Source organism: Lepisosteus platostomus, chromosome 4 (genome assembly GCF_059453375.1).
Source record: "Lepisosteus platostomus isolate fLepPlt1 chromosome 4, fLepPlt1.hap1, whole genome shotgun sequence".
Lineage (NCBI taxonomy): Eukaryota > Metazoa > Chordata > Actinopteri > Semionotiformes > Lepisosteidae > Lepisosteus > Lepisosteus platostomus.
The window spans coordinates 58,822,872-58,840,764 of NC_142614.1; the positions used below are offsets into that span (position 1 = coordinate 58,822,872).

A 17,893-nucleotide genomic window follows, 5' to 3' on the forward strand; every position below is an offset into this window, starting at 1 on the left:
AAACATATTCAAAAAAGTGCTAAACTTTAACATCAACAGATTATTATTCAAATATATTGCAAAAACTTCCTTATGTCCAAACAATGTTTCAATTAAGAGGCTGTTTGAAGCTTCTTCAGAACTATTGCTATAGATTTGAAGGTTAGTTTTCATGTGCTTTGTGGCAAATTGATATGAGTAAAAGTAAGAAAAAAGGGCCAGAAATCTATGTATACATTTCAGAGAGAAGGCCCAGAGCTTCTATATTCATTTGTATTTAATTAGGCAGCACAGATGCTTATAATATAATGGCTACTTTTAATAGCATATTCAAACAACCTTTACATTCTTTTCAAGTTACACGTAAAGAAAATTTCAAAAGTCACCTGTGGTGCTTTGATACCAGTATATTTTCTCATGTATTTTCAAATATAACTGCCCAGTGAGAAGCCCTCAGTAAAAGTTAATGTTTTTTAAAACATATCACCTGCTAACAGTAAACCTGGTGTTGTCACTTTGTTTCCATTATTCATCTGTAGGAAGTGCTCTAGTGGGAGGGAACAGAAGTCGAGATGATTTTGGAAATCACTCCAAAAGACGTCTAGAAGATGATACCAGGACACACCTGCACCCAAATAACCAGGAAATTCTATATGGGAAATATATTGTCTTTGAATAAATATACGTTTTCCAGTATAAGGGTTTCTGTAACTCTATTAACGATCTAAACAATATCTCCTTCCTTTTGGCAAAAATGTTTTACTACTTTAAGATGTTTCTATGTTCACTGCAAACATGTTCAAACAGAATCCTGAAAGGATAAAAAAGATGTGTAATGATGAACAAAACTGTACCCATACTTTATTTTTGGAAAACAACGGTGCTTAATGGTGCTTTTAAGCATATGCTTTAAAATATAAGGATATCATTTTATTAAAATGTGAATCCAAGATATATTTATACAATACCATGACTAATGTAGGACAAATATTGCTATAAATATTCCTTTACAAACAGCATTAAACTCAGATATTTACAAAGCACTGTTCCTGAAATGCTCTCATAATGCTATTTTATACAGGTGAAAGCTGTAATGAAGCTCAAGCACAGAACACCGTGGCATCTCAATACATTCTCTTGCACAAACTGTTCTCTGTGCAAACAGGATTCTAACGCATTTTAAATTAGTTTTATTCACTTACCTTAATTTCTTGGCTCTCGAAATACAATTTTGAACGTTTCAATATTTTGCCAAACGCCAATAACAGGTATGAGGCTCCCTTATAAAAATGAAATACAAAATTAAAACAAATCCGCCGGCATGTTTTAAAACCATTTACGTTTTCATTTTACATTAATATTTTCGCTGAAGAATAACCATGTGAAACACCATGTAACCAATATGAAGATTAACAACCACAAGAAGCAAATGTCACATAAAACCATTTAATGTCGATCTACTTAAAATCTAGTTTGCACGTTTCCTATGCTTTCGGTCAAAAAACGACACCTAAAAACATCAATGAAATAAATGCACAAGAGACACTGGAACAGGTTCACTCTGATCGTCTCCTGACACAGTGTTCTCTGCCATCAGATTCACCCTGTGAAATAACGCTTAAAGTGGATCTGTAAAAACAAGCCGCAGTAGGATCTGCTGATTTTGCCCACCAAAGAAAGCACAAGGCGATTTTTAGCTTCAGGAATTTCTGAGCTTTTGAGTGAGGAAAGCATGTTTACACAGATAAAGCACTGGGTTTCGTTTACTTTGCCTTCTCTTTTTCTTTGGCCGGGGGGGTGTTTAAAGTTTAGGGCAATCACGTGACACTGACAGGTCCTGCCTATTGAGACTCAGACCACCCACATGGAGACGATGGAGCTGCTTAATAGAAACAGGCATGTAATTGTGAGTCCTTCCAGCACTCAGCAGAATGCCTGCAACCAAGAAGGATTATTACTCGCCAAGTTGCATTTTTTCTTAAAAAACAGGAATCTTTTCATCAGCTGCATACGTGACAGCTCTAAACGACTGGGGGAGAAACAAAATATTTCACATTTCCAGAAGATTTCCCAAGCTAGTGGATGATGGTAAGTAGGACAGTTTAATTAATTTCGAGTGTCTTACCCAGGAGCGATATCTTGGCAAAAGGCACCGCGTCTGTTGTGATACTGATATTCTTAATTCAGTAACTGGCTGCTGTAACTAATACGGGATTATTATGAATGAGGTGATACATTGGATGATGATGGGGCTTGCCGTTGGCGTACAGCTAAGAACTGCTTGTGTAGCGATTTTTTATCAGTGCTCAGTCTCCAGATAGACTTCATCCCTGGGTCAGGCTATCTGTTTCGACCATCTCCTTCAAGGAAAAGTAAATTTAGTTTAAATTCGAAGACGTACGTAATAAAATATATTAACCAGTAAATGGCCCATTTTTCAATTTGTATGTCTTGTAAAATCACATTATCACCCTTACTACTTCCTTGCGCCTTTCATTAAATTATTCAGTATGCTTTTAACAAGACATGTTGAGGTAAATGAAATGTTTTTAATTGAGTATATTACCGGAAATTAAATGAAAAGGATAAAAAAACAAAGTTTTCATCTTTTGAAATTAATTATGACTATAAAAGACTAAAGACAGGAAAGTCGTCGAATGGCGTCCTTACTTGTGGTCTATATTTATAGACTGAAACTAGTTTTTTGTTACATATTTACTGTAAAACATAATTTGGGATTTACACACGTGCATTTTATCTTCCTTTTCAGTACCTTGTTAATCTGAATTTACCAAAGACTGTTCTATGGTTTTTCCAGCATCACAGTATAAACATGTATTTAGTAGTTTATAAGTGACTGCTTTTTAATTTACGTCTTACCTTTACTGCTGTCACTACATCTGGAAATCAAGCGTGTGTTGCTTGTTCTGCACACAGTAATCTGGAAACCTTTCACGTTAAGATATAGCATACATATATTGCACTAATCACTTAAGAAGATTAGCATGGTTGTCATGTTCAGCCATTCTTTCCTTTTATGTTTATATTTCGTCTGATGGTGAGTATGTCATTGTACGCAATATTAGAGCAATGCAAATTATAATAACAGTGATATTAGTGACCAAGAATCGATAGGCACGGTGAATGTAATTAAAATGTGCATTTTGTAAAGTGACCACTTTTGGGACAAAAATAAAAAGCGGTTTTTTTGTTGTTTTACAGTGAGGCGGATGGCTCTATAATAAATAAAATATTCCATGCACATTAAAATGCACCCGTTGTCAAATTATAGTCGCTATGCGTTACTGTCCTCTTTATGGCGACGCGGCTCGCTGAAGCTCTGGGAGAAGCATGTGTCACTTGAGAGTTCTCCTTTTAAACCCGATCAGATTCGTTGCGTTATTATGTCAAGCTGGCTTGAGTAGTGCCTTTCCGCCACTCTCGGTGTGTGGTGTGGGCTTCCTCTACCGCCACTGCATGCGCAGAACAGGGCGTTCATGAAAACCCGTGGCGCGTCGAAGGAGAGTGCGAGGCTGGACAAGGGGGTATTATTGGAGACCGATAGGAAATAACACCACCGACAACTGAGGGGATAACTGTCGCATCCAGGCGAAGGCAAAACCCGCGCTCTCAGTCGCACAACAATCACTTCATGCAGTGAAGAAGCGTGGAAAGTTGTGGGAAATTAATCCCGACTATCAGTTGTGTCCAGAACTTGTAGATGCATGTGCGCAAAAAACGAAAATACACACACTTAAAAACCATGCGATGCGCGGACCGCTACGACTATCAGTATCAGCTACTGTAATGAGCAACACCGGTACTACCACGCCCTCCTCCGTTTAGATCACGATCGTTTTTTTTCTACAGGTTATTTCGTGTCTCCGGCATTACCAGTCAGTGTGTAAATGGGCGGGGTTCCATTCGGCCAATTATTTATCTTTGAAACTCCTTTGTCCCTTTCTTTGAAAGTCCGTCTTTCTGTGGTTGCAAAGCAATTGTGATCTGATCCAATGGATGGTCGCAGCTGTTGCGAGAGATGGTCTGCGGAGGAGTACACACTTGTATGTATTCAGACTATTCGGAAGGTGCTTCTGCACCCCTGTTCCTGTAGTCATCATTTGAAAGGAGGCTGTTTACCTCACAGTGCTACCCCTGTAGCCGTTTACCGGTTTTGAATCTCAAGAATGAAAAACTGTCCCTTTCCAACATCCCCTCCATCAAGTCAGTTTCCGGGTATAAACAAAGGTTTTCGAAATGGAACTTTTCCTGTAGGTTATGAATGCATTTTCTACCGTTTCAGTAGATATGGTAAGAGCTGATGTGGAACTAGGCAGGATGTGTCAACTTTAGTCCTTCAATCGTTGTCTCTGTTTCTTGTCTTTCTATGCGTGTCATTTTCAGACGTGGTATTTTTTCCAATCTCAATTGCCTAACAATGGGATGGCAAATCCCAAATATTAATGCGGTTCTGTTCTCCGTACAGAATCTGCATTCTTGCTACCGAAGGGAATATTGTAGATTCAATGGGAAACCTTGTTGTAGTTTCAATGGGAAAAATGTCATTGAAGCGTACTCACATTAATATTTTACTTTTTAGAAAGTCAGCCTGCATTAAACAAAAGCTTTCCTCGTATACTCTGCTGTTATGGCGATATTGTACTAATACTATTTCTGCATATTATTTGGCTGACATGTTTGTTCAAAGCAATTTACATTTGCACCTCTTCATACAATACATCTGCGTATTTTGCTGAACCAATCTGCATGAATTAGCTTCTACCTCAAGGGTAGAGCTATAATGCCCATGATTCGAACCTACATCCTTTCGGTTTGAGTCCAGAACCTCTAATGCTCCTTAACAAATATCATAGTGGAGTATTTTGGTGATTTGTTTTTATTCATTGCAGTATTGTGCTATCGGTATTGACAACACGTGCATATTAAAGAGTAAAAGGCTCACCAATGTAAATGCGGGAAGAGTGGTCAGAAACAACTCTATCACAAGGGAGTGAATCACTCGTATCGGTCAATCTAATCAGGAGTGGAGTAAACTAAGGGCAGCTATGACTCATCCACTGCTACGGCTGGCCACCCAAGTCGAGGCAGAAACTTTCAACTGACACCGCTTGCATTTCTCTCTTCTCAAAGATTACGGCAAGAAGACCAATTAGATCCCTTATGTAATTCATCCTTGTGTACCCAAAATCAGACCACAGGGACTGCTGGTGAGGTAAAAGGACGAAGCTTACGTCTGAAGCATCATTCAGCATTTGCTGAGGGAAATAAAAACGAAGACGGACACGATTTCCAGCAGTTATAGGTTTGGCTTGAATATAGGCAAGTGATAAACAGGATAGTTCCCAGTTGCCTTATTCCCAGTATTAGACTGTGAAAAAATAGAAAACCTAAACAAAACCCAGGTTGTTTTTCCCTCTCATTTTCCCCCCCTATAAGATCACCTTGCGTCATATCATTGTCAACTGCTGTCCTACAGTCTTTGAAGCTATTTGGTTGCGCTGAAGTGATAATCGTGTAGCTTGTTACTTTAATACCCGGTTACAGTTTTAGGCTCGCCATCGCCAAAGCAGTCCCGTTATCTTTATTTACAACACGTTATGTACAAAGTAAGGCTTCACCTGTCACATCTTATTGAAAAACCCTCTCGCGTGTTTTACAGCTCACTGAGCAATGCGTTTTTCAACAATGTATTCACCTCTTGTGCTGCCCGAACAGTCTTTTAAAGTCTATCTTGTCAGATGCCGTAAACAATTTCGGTCACTCGGATTCTGAAGCTAGCTGCAACCATAAAGAGTTGTATGAGAAATAAAACCTTCAGTGCATGCTTGAGATCGATTGCACTAACATAGGCTACTGAGCGCTGTAAATGTCAATACACAGGTTACTGGTTAGTGTCACTGATTCTTTTTGTTTTCCAACTACAACTGCACATACATTTTACTTCCTAGGTGGCGCTCGATTAACACTTATTACAGGGGGTGTCTTGCCTTAGTACACTAGATTTACCGAGATCCGCGAAGCCCGGGAAGTACAATAGCTCAGTGTAAGATTTCTTCTTCTTCTTCTTATTATTATTATGTAGATTCACCAGCTGTATCAAGCTGGTGCTTGAAGAGGGAAGAAAGTCCCCCCAAAAAGAAAAATCAGTTTGAATAAAACTGATGGATTGAATTGTAGGTGTTACGTAATACTGTACCAACGTGATCTTATAACGATTGGAAAAAAGAAGAAAACAGCGAAGAGGCTTAATGTTTATGTTTTTAATTGGGATTGTCATGGCACTAATGCTCATGATAATGCCATTAGGCAACGAATGCTTTATGAATTGATCGTTTTATGAAAACGTTATCGTTCAAAAAGACAGGAATATGTAACCTGTTGTTAATTCGATTGGGCAATATATCAACTAGTCAGTAAGTAAAATATTTCACCACGCGTTCCTTTCCCTAGAAATTGCTTTGTGACACAATTAATAATAAGAGGGCATGCCTGTTTGGAAGTTACCATTGGCCCTTGACTTGACAGCGGTGACTGGTATTGGACAGCGCAAGGGGTAGGTAGACCCGACCGTGCAACGCGCTGCACTTCTTCAGGCACAGCGCAGTGTCGGTGATGCATATTTCGAAAGTCTTCTGCCGAGCTAAGCTTTCAGAATTAAAGAAACGTGTTGATTGCTCTTGGGGGGGTTGTCCTTCGGTGTGTGAACTCACGTGACTAAAAACCCATCCTTTACGGACACAGGTTTCATTGACATTTTTATGCAGATACATATGTGTACGGAACTTCACACTTGAAACCAAAATGTTAAACGCTCCGAGAAACTCTTAGCCGAAAGAAAGTGGAAAATATTATCGCATTCTGTTGTTTTATGTACATGCTCATTATTTTTTCATCCGGCATATTTTCTCATTTTTTTTGCCCTCATACTGTATATACAGTAGGCGCTTCCTTTTTATGTTTTATGTTGTTTGGATATACCATGGTTAGATCTGTTTCATGTTCCGCGTCTGTCAGACATATTTATTCTTTGCGTGATAGTGTTAAAAAACAGAGCAGCATACAAGTCCTGATTTTTTTTTTATTTCGATCGCCGGTTCAGCTGTGAACAAAAAACAATTTGGTTGGTGAGGTGAAGAAACACACGGGCGCGTTCTCCGGCGTTATCCACCATGCTGTCATTATCGCTGTTAGAGCTTGAGAATTCAACTGGACCTCCCAGGACTCGCTAAAAAAAAAATCATGAGGCCAGGGAACACATCGGTAGAATGTTCTTTTAAAGAGTTTCGAAAACCAAACATAAACTGCAGTTGAGAAACTCTGAAGCATTTTTATGAATCGGGCGGAGATTCAAATTCCAGTTGAAGAAAAATACTTTGCAAGGAAAACAGAAAAAACGCAGAAAAGAAGGAAAACTGCCGACTCCGGCGGCGTTGCACGCAGAGCTGGAGAAGGCTGGAGTTCTTTAAGGCTCCCCTGAAGTTTGAGATGCACACACAAGGGTTGCCTGCTTGGGTGGTCTCTCTACTTTGGTGAGCTGTTGCTAAGCAGCTAATAATAGTCGTGTTTGCTGAGTAATTTTTGCCCTTCTGGAACCAATCAGATCCAAGAAACCCCAGCCATCTGACAGCCCTGGAGGCGGGATTTTGATTCCTTTTTGCCTTACCCCTCCTCCTCTGTCTCCAAATGGAGAGAGTCCTTTTTTCTGAGCTATTGAATCCCGGAGCTCGCACGGTCCCGCGGCCTGAGAAAGAGCATAGCGCGCAGAATGCTACAACAACGGAGCGGTCGGAGTCGCTGTTTTGGACAAGGAGAGCTTCTTTTCACGTTCGTCTTTTAAAAACACATATCTGGAGAGGACAGAAAACAGTGGATGTGGGAAATTGTGGAGACCTCCGGATCACGAAATGTTGGAATGGAAGGCGCAGACTTTGACTCGCCGTCCTAAACAGGAGTATGAAGTACTTTGCGAGCCCGAGATTAGCGGTAGTGAAACTTTGTTACCCTGGATTATCAAAACACGCGTTCGGAGGAATTTAAGACCGTGGATCGCAAAAACTACAGCCCAGTCTCTACAACATGGCCTCGGCTGTTAATGTTTCAGAGCAGGAAAACAGAGACCCTGATCGGCCGAGGATAACCCGGAGGAATAGAGGGAACTATCGCGCAGCAGCTACAGCAACTGATTTGGAGTATTTGCAACGGCCGAGTTACTGTGATGCAGCTTTTGCATTGGAGCAAATATCAAAGGTGCTTTCCTTTTAAATGTCTTAAACGGGGAAATGGGTATTCCGTACCATGTGAGTTTTCCTAGTTTTGTCAAGTCGCTAGGTAACGGTATACATACAGGGGCGAGGGGGACAGTGTATTTGCAACGAAACCGTTCTTTACATCATGTTGTACACAGGCTGGTCAGAATTCATAGTGAAACATGTATTTCCGATCAGCCAGTGTACTCCGATTTGTCTTTCGAATAACAATAATGTCATGCCAGTTATTTGAAACCATGGTAAGAAAACAGGCAGATGCATTTGGTGCGTAAAACTGTAATGATGTACTTACTCTAGTAAACAATGTTTTGACTACTCTGGCTCGCCGGAGTTCAGCACCTTGATCATTTCAATGGGACAGTTAATACAATATAGCTGTTCGAGTCGCTAACTGAATTAGCCTTTTTGGCGATTCTTTTAAAGTCGCCTTTAGAACAGTTCAGTGCATAAGCGATAGTATCTTTATGGGGAGTAGTTTGTATCCCTCTGCTAAAGCAAAAATCCATGTGGCTGCCCTCTTCCGTTCGCAAATATTGTCGTAACTCGGAGATGGCTGCTCCACTTCCTAATTCAGATCACACAGCGTCTCTGAACTCTATGGAAATGAATTAGCCTCCAGCTTATGGTCTAACAGCAATGGAAACCACGTGGATCTAAGTTTTTTTTTAATATTGCTTGTTACAATGTAGAGCGCCGCTACTGTAACCTGTCACTGATAAGGTAGCTGTTTTGCAGCCCACGGACTATCGTGCGCAATTGGCAGCATAATATTATCACGCTGCAAGCAGTTTACCGTTTTCTTTTTCCTTCCACGTAGGAGGTCTTTGATCTCTTTTGGGAAGAATAACGAAAAACTAGCGTCCTGTATATCCCACCCGTACAATGGGTATATGAATCAACGGTGTTCTAAAAAGCAAGTCCAAATGTAGGTTATTAAAGTTTTAGCTTTTGTTAACTAAAAGGTAACGGTTTATACCTGTCTTGAACCGTAGCAGAGAAACAAGTGACACAAGAAATCGCTGACACGATGTCTATCATTTCCTCCGCATCTTGCAGCAGCAAAGTTTTCAAAATAGAAAATGTGATATTTTTAATGTGGTATTCCGATAAAAAATTGACGTGTTACAGGTAGTCACTTACATAACCGAGCATTCATTACAGATATTTACAGTGGATAAACACATTCCTAACAAGTAACTTTTGGACTTTCTTGTTTCGTCGCAGGGGAAGGCTACTGGAAGAAAGGCACCACTGTGGCTGAGAGCAAAGTTCCAGAGACTCTTGTTTAAACTGGGGTGTTACATACAAAAGAACTGCGGAAAGTTTTTAGTTGTTGGCCTCTTAATATTTGGAGCTTTTGCTGTGGGATTAAGGGCAGCTAATCTAGAAACCAACGTGGAGAAACTGTGGGTTGAAGGTAAGAACCCCTTCTTAAATTTTAGTTATTGCTAAAAATATTCTTGCGCTTTTTAGTTTTAAGAGTAATACAAGGGTGGGGAGAGGTGTATGCCAAATAAACTGGAGGGATTGTTTATTGTGCAGCAGTTTGGCAAAGAGCCAGGTAAAAACTTGAAAAGAATTTGCTGTGATTTGTGTGTTACAGTTTGGTAAAAGGGAAAGTGTGAAATGAAGGGAATTGATAAGGGTTCTAGAGGAATGGCATTTCTCAAGTTGTTTTTTTCTTATTTAACGTGGAAGAGGAAAAAAAGACGTACGTATAGTGTGTATATATATATAAAATTCTGTAAAAAGCCGCCATTTTGTGTGTGTGTGTGCCCCAGCAGTAGAATCTGATCTGTGCAGCCCGGAGAGTCTGTGTGTGGTCCTGTTTTGGACAGCTTTCAACTTTGAAAAAAACATTTGTCTCTGGGTAAAAGCGGAAAAAAGTAAAGTACAGAATGAAACGCATACTTGCAAAGTAGATGAATATTTTTGGGCAGATAGAGATTAAAAGTAATTCATTTTTCGATTAGGTTCGTAGAATAAATTGTGGAAAAGGTAGACTTCGGGAATGGGGGAAGTTCAATTAAAGTTTTTCCCCTTCTTTGATCTACATTCCAGTAGTTGAAAACAAAGGGTATAGAAATTCTGAATAGATAATTAAAGGAAGGGTAAAACGGCTTAAAGGAGCTTCGCAAATGTTTCATTAATTGCTGTAGTTAAAATAGTTAAATTTTCTTATCCGTCTCAACCCATTTCCATTTTTAAATTTATGTTAATTAGTAAACGTGAGATTAACCTGTAAAAAATTCTCTTTCGCCATTTTAATTGCATTGCAAAGAACGGTTGATACAATTAATTTGCAGAGAATGTGGAGAATTCTTCAGATGGTTATAGCATAGTGCCTTAGGGGTACGTTTTCTTAAAATGAACATTTTGTTCCAAATAATACATCTACCTCCTCACATTTATGATATTTATGATGAACTTTTAATTTTCAGTAAACTCTATCTCAAATAACTTCAGCAACCATCATTTTAAATAGCCTCTCCTTATTTTCCTCATCCTAATAACCAAACCACGTCTTAATAGGTCACCAATTAATGCTGAACACATAGAGGTGGGAATGACAATGTGTCAAATGACACCTACCTCTTTTCTTTCTGCAGAGGTCCAATTAGCTATAGGTTAACCAGCTCACCTGAAATTGGATAGTTCTTGAAATGCAGAGATCGGAATAGGGTTGATGCCAATTACAGAGCATTTTAGATGACAAAAAACCTCTGAAGAGCTGGAAGCAAATTTTTAAAATATGCCCCAAATAGAAAAAAGAGGTCGGGTAGACTGTGATTAAGAATTCATGTGGATCAGAAACTGGAAGAGATCTTGCTGCCCCAGAACCATTGCTGTAGGTCTCTTCTGTTCTCCATTTGCGTGGCTTGGAAATGTGCTGTGTTCCTGTCAGAGTGTTTGAAGCTCTGATCTTCAATATGGGCACTACACAAATAGATTAATTTGTGATTGAGGGGCACTGACAGTGTAATGCTATTTAGAACTATGAATAGCATTTCTATTTTCCATTTTATTTTTACCATTGTGCAGTGTTTTGTTAGGCTGTTGCAGACTGTTTGAGAAATACCACAGACGTTACTACAGAACCCATTTCTTCATTGAAGTTGTTGAATGAAGTAAGCTTGTGCTGTATTGCATTCATGCCAGGAGATGTCCTGGAATCAGTCACTGATCTACACTGAACAGGTCTTTTGTGTTTCTGTGAAGCAGAACTGAATAGGAGGCAGTTCAGTAATAAGGAGAAATATTTTAAGGAAATATGGATCTAGTTTTAAACCAATTCATTTTTTTGTGTGTACAATTAAGTTGAATATAGTTAAGTAGAATGTATTACCTCACACTTAATCCCCTTACCCTCCACAAATCGATGTACTAAAAACTGTCTCCACTTCCAATCTTTTAAGGCATGGGCAATAAACAAAGGCTGTGTCTCCTTTGATCAACAGTTTTGTTCAGTCTTAGTTTTAAAGCTTTTCTGAAGCCCTTGTTCTCTACTCTTCAGTCTATTGGGTCTTTATAAATCTGTTGATTTGAAAGTATTTGAATACAGTCTCTCTGGCAAAGTTCTGAATTTCTATTAGCAAGCCTGTCAGGTAGAGTGGAGCTCAGGTCTGAATATGGCCTTCTTTTTAATGTTGCACAGAATTCCATATCCAGCTACAGATAATCTTTAATAAAGATTTCTCGGCTAAAACGTTTCTGAATTCTTTGGCGCTACATTTATTTTCACTTTGCATACCTTATGTGGGGTTTTTGTTTGCTTCTTAATTCTGAAGTCTACTGCAAGCCTTTGTATGGGTCAAAATGTTTAATCTGCAGTTTTGCAAGTTTGAAAATATGACAACTTCCAGATGCATGAAGCGTCAGATCTGTTTGTTTAGATTATTCACCACAAATGATGTATAGATTAGTGCTGGCTGGACAAAGCTGTGGGAGATTTGTTGGGTTTCTGTGATGCCATGTTTATATTTAATTCGCATTTGTCCTTCAAAGCTGACCTCTCTATGACCTACAAATGCTTTGTCCACTGAATTGTTCATTTCCACTTGGCTTCCAATGGTACCAGATTTGTAACGTTTTATTGTCTACATTTCAGTGTGATTTGTTAAAGACTTGCCTTTTGGGGCAATCTGAGAAATGACAGAAAGTGCATGCCTGGTTGATGTTCATAATCATTAAGAAATAATTTAACACTTTCACAAGTAACACATGCACCTTCGCCACTGATTCTAAGAGAACAGAATTTAAAGCAGAGGAATTTGAGTTCATTCTTAATCACGGGAGATGGATACTTTTTTACTCAGATCGCTGCGTTGTGATAGGATTGTCATTTTACACAGGAAAGAGAGGGGGCGCTACAAACATAAGCCCTACCTTGTCTGGTAGTGGGAGACCTTCGGAATGACTTTTTCTGTTCTTTCCTCTGAGGGGAAGGGGGAGGTTTACTGATCCACCAAGCAAAGAAAGTGATTTTTATTCCTCCTTTTGCATGCACTGTAGCAGTCCACCACCATTAGAGAGAGAATCATATCTGAACCAATGTTCTCTCAAGGCTAAGAACATAAGAGAGGTTTGGAAAAGGAGAAAGGGAAGAGGCCATTCTGTCTGATCTGTCTTGTTGGTTTGCTGGTAATTAGTTGATCCAAGGGTCTCATCCAACCATTTCTTGAACAACATGGAATCCTCCAACAACAAGGCTGGGTAGTTTAGTCTAGACTCCCACAGCCCTCTCTGTAGTTACAGACACTGACACACACATTCCCAGTTTGATGTTAAAAAGGTTTTTTTGGCAGAATCATACAACAGTTCCACTGCCATACATTCTCATTCACCAGCACATTGTTATTAACAAAATGTATTCATCCTTCAAGTGGAGTACAAGTGAGGTGTTGTTACCACTGTGCTTAAGAGGATAACAAGTAGACATGTAAAAAAAATACAGTGGTCCAGATATGCTAAAAAAGTAAAATTTTGCCTATTAGAAATACAAACCTTCTCCTCTGTGGCTTAAGAAAATGGCTAGAGCATGAGGGACTGCTTATTTGTTAAGGATGCCAGTGCTTTTTGATCCTGAAAACACCACTCAGTTTGACCCATACAGTAGGAACAAGTGAGAAATGTAATTTAGGGTATCGGAACCAACTGGATAGTGACACACAACCAGCAGTGTGACATGAGTTTCCAATCCTCTCAGACTCCGCAGAGGAAAAAAAAAAAGATGTGATTCTAGGAAACTTTCCTCTTGTTTACTTGTCTTAAATGTGTGTGCTGTAAATCGGATTGAGGTGCTGTGGTATTCTAGGCCAAACCCTCTGGGGGATAAACCTCTGTAAGACTTTTTCCTGATTTCCTGTATCTGAGGGGCTATTCTGACTTATTCTCTGTCGTAAAAACCGTCACGAAGGTAGATAAAAAAAAACCTTTTGTAATGTGCGATGACATATCTGAAGGACTTGCATTGAACCTTTATTTAGTGTTTCTTAACTTACAGTAATAGTTGAAGGAGACGCATGTTTTGACAGAATGTATACTTAATCCTTAAAGTATTGTCCCCGGGACAGGTTGTGAGTCTGAGACCTTTACATGTTAAATAAGTAATTAAAATTGCTGTGGGTAGCCAGTCGCAACAATATGCACATGTAACAAATTGTATATGCACTTTAATCTGTACAGTACAAACTTTTAGATGGTTTTCACCTGTAGTAAAACAACACGTTTCTCTTCGCCTTAATGCACTGTTCCTAGAGTATACTATAAATTCTTTTGTCTGCATGTTTTTTTGCAACTATTCATAAAGCCTCAAGTGAGCATTCATTTGTCTCCTGCTGCTGGCACCGTGTTGAAAATTTGCAGAGAGCTGTTCAGATTATGGGATTAATAGTCCTGAGAAGGGGGAACCATCCTTGGGCATTTTGTTAATGAAAACATCATTGGAGTAGTAAGAAAAATACTATCATAGACTACATTTAATTAAAAATCATTTCCCGTAAACATTTATCTTCCTGTAGAGTGCTCTTCGGTTCAGTGAGATTTCTGTGATGAAATCATCAAGATATCGAAATACAGGACCTTCGCTCTCTAATGGAGACTTCAGGTCTTGGTCCCCTGGGCTACAATTAATCAGATGAAGACTCAGCTATTTAAAACCTCATTTGATACTCGATTCATTGATATGGTGTAGATTGAAGACTTGCAGAGAAGGGGTGTTAAAGAAACCAGTCTGTGACTACTTTTATAAGACTAAAAAAAAATTGAGCGTTTGTTACACATCCACCAGAGGGCAGTCATTTTTTATTACAGACTCGAATGTTGAGGAATAATTTACATTTTGGAGAACTGGCCTGATGAGAAACTGTGTATAAGAAAATAATGTTCAGACATTATTTTAGACGCAAGTCAATTTGTGCAAAAAATGTCCATGTTATTTGGCCAGCAAACACGGTGTGAGCTGTCTAGCTGTGCTGCAAATTCTCCAACTGTTTTTTTTTATGAACACAACTTCCTTAATTAAACGTGGAGGGGTTTGTGTGCTTTTTGAGTTATAAACCCCGTAGCACAGCATTCGGTGTAAAGACATGGTGACCATATCCGTTCAGATGGTTTTGCTGTGTTGGAGTTATGACTGTCTTTATTCCACTTTCTTCTGCAGAGCATTTTTAAACTTATGCAAGCCAGGCAAGGACCACCCCAAAGATGTGCAAACCAAATCCTTAAAAAGGCAGCTCTACATGAGACAAAAAAGAAAGGCGTACTCAGGAGACGTTGTTTCACTTGTGGTGGTTAGCACTGCTTTGTCACAGGTCCGGTGTCCTGGGGTAAGTTCTGGACAGAAGTGCGGGTTCTGTGTGGATTTTGAATGTTCTCTCTGACCAGTCCAGGCTATGACCCTGCCCTGTGCCCTGTGTGTTAAAGGACAAGCGTGATCAAGAATGAGTGGCTTTCTGGTAAAGGATGCATATATCTTGTTACTTGCATCCAGATTCTTAGTGAGTTGCTAGGTAATGTTAAAGATTAATCTTTCAATATCTTTCTTGCATTCAGTTTTTTAAAATTAGGTCTGGACAGTTGTTGGTTGCTCTGGCAATACTAATTTAAAATGAATTAGGTACTGCTTACTGGCAGAGCTAAATACTGTTATTCCACTGAAGTGTGAGGCGAACAATTTTCACTTGTGGACATAAGAAAGAAGTGAACAATATAAAAAGTACTTTAGAAGAAATTGCAATAATTAAATGTTAATTTAAAAAATACTCCAGTGTGAACAGATGTCGCTGTCCCTTTTAATTATGGAAAACTATTTGAGAAACTCTAAATACTCTTTTTAATGTTCCATCTACAGAATGTGCCTTGAAACAGATCTTGAGCTCAGGGGTATGTAAGCAGCACCACCTCTAAGAATAGTATTTTTAAATCCTTGCAATTATCACATGCATTTCAGCAGGCGGGACAGTTCTAAGACCTTAACACAACGTCCAAAGTCATGGGAAATTTCTAGTCATCAGGGAGGAAAATCAACTGTCAAAACTGTAGCCCTATTATATTCCTGTAAGAAACACGTGATGTTTGTTCCTAACCTAAATCGAATATAGTACGGTCTAACGCTGATAATACAGCTTCTTTAAGTAACCTTAACTTAAAGAAATGCAGCTGTTGTGGGAAGGATCCATTGACTGTTGAAGACCAATTGAAGACAATGCTGCTCATCAAGTGGTGCTCAGGACAGGACAGGGCAGGGTTAGCTGGTCAGGGCTCTCTTGTCGCTCGGCAACGCAGTGAACGCAGTGTCGTCATTCCTCTCCTCCAGTCAGAACTGAGACTCCAGTACAGGGTGGTGTTGCATATTAGACATATAAGAGGCTGAGGAACATGGGCAGGTTAGATGCGTCTTTCTTATCCTCCCCCATGTACGGTCATGGGGTTAGTAACTGTGAGCTGAGATGTGAAAAACACAAACTGACGAATCCAAAACAGGTTAGGAATAAGCAAAAAAAAATAGCTGGTCATTCTCCGTTTAAAAAGGTGCTCATAAAGCCTTTGCATGTGGGGAATAAAGGTGGCTGTTTTTATTGTTGTTATGTTAAAATAAATGTTTACTGACATTGTTCCTCGTTCCGGAGTCCTGCTTTGAGAGGTTAACCAGAAGCCATATCGACGCTGTAAATGAAATAAGAAAAACCAGGAACATGAAGCGACCGACTCATTTTTTTTTTCCCCGCTTTCATTTCTGCTTGAGGTCTTCTGGCTCCTTGCTCAGGAATCTTGCCCGAAAATGCCAGATGTATTACACAGTCAAGTACTGCAATGTAAACAGTACTCTCTGCCATGAGAGCAGGGTGGTCCATCCTCCATAAAAAAAATCCTCTGCTCTGAAACCAGCACAGTAGTTGTAGTGTTATTTGTGTTTTGGCTACAGAGCCAGGTTTTTGGAGCGGAGTACTGATGAATTAATACTCTGGACTGGCAGGGAATAGCAGCTGAAATTGAGATACGTGTAAGAAAGTTGTGGCTGTCTGGTTGTTTTTTTCTAAATGTCATTTTAAGTTCTGAAGAACAAACAAACTTGTTTTATCCAATTAGTTATTTGGTGTCGTGTGGTGAGAGCTGCCTGTCTAGTGACATAGACCTACAAGATGATCTATGCTGAAGCAGTGTGTTAGTAGTATGGGACAGGTTGGTTAGATTTTTTAATGTTTGATATAGGACAGAAGGCTCAAGAGAATGCTCAGGCATAAAGGACAGACATTTAAGCCCTGAGCTAAATAAAACGTCTTCAGAAGTTTGATGTGGAGCCTTAACGATAGTCGTTCCACAACTGGAATTAAGTGTGCAAAATGAAAGTATTGAGTAGCAGGAATTCTGCAAGCTTCAACTTTGAAGTGCATCCATGTCTAGCCTGATACGGCAGAAAAGATTTAAGAGGGGTACGTGGTTTTTTTTTCTCACAAAGGTGTTACAGTAGCAATTGACGCATTCTGCCAGCGAAATCTCGAAGGAAAAAATAGGTGAGCTCTTGGATCCCAGCTAAATTGAGGTTTATATCATCTGCTTAGCTTGGACTGTCCAAATGTTTTCCTCCCACAGCTTCAGTTCTGCCCATTACCTCAGGGATGCAGTCATATTTCAGCTGATTTTGACAGTTTGGTAACTGCCTAAGGTAGGAATAAAATAACATTCTTGCGAAAGACCCTGTATCTGGAAAGTCGATAGTGGCTAATATTATGAGACATTATTCTTTAATAAGGTCTTAACATCGTTGGATATTTGTGAAGCTGACAAGGGAGTCTTTTTTTCCCAGATACATGGTGTGTTTCCAGAATTTTTTTTTTTACTCTTTTTTTTATTTTCAATAAAGGCCTCAAAAGAAAAGCACTGAGCTTTTAACAATGGAGGGAAAGCTACATGCAATGTTGTCATGTTTTTTTTTCTTTTCATACAAAAACATGTAGCAAAACAGATGCACATTCAAGAAGCTCCTGGCTCAGAAAGCAAAACTTGTAGCTACTCCTTCATACAGTCTTTCAGGGATTGTGGGTGGGTTCTCTTTCAGCATTATTATTTTATTTTTTCGAAAGCTACTGTTTCACAGCCCCTGAAAACCTAAATCTCTCCCTTTT

The 17,893-nt window shown here is 39.3% G+C and overlaps 1 protein-coding gene across 3 annotated transcripts in view; it reads left to right on the forward strand.

The window, feature by feature from the left end:
• The first annotated feature begins 1,909 nt into the window (after positions 1–1,909).
• ptch1 (patched 1) overlaps positions 1,910–17,893 on the forward strand; it is a 76,593-nt gene continuing 60,609 nt past the window's right edge. For 2 of the 3 annotated variants that reach the window (XM_088630028.1, XM_088630029.1), the window contains exons 1-2: positions 7,671–8,247; positions 9,492–9,684. In XM_088630028.1, the coding sequence (XP_088486154.1) occupies positions 8,077–8,247; positions 9,492–9,684 (364 nt within the window). In that variant the 5' untranslated portion in view covers positions 7,671–8,076. Of the gene's footprint in view, positions 2,068–7,670; positions 8,248–9,491; positions 9,685–17,893 lie in introns of those variants that run through there. The other variant, XM_088630030.1, reaches the window with a different exon arrangement.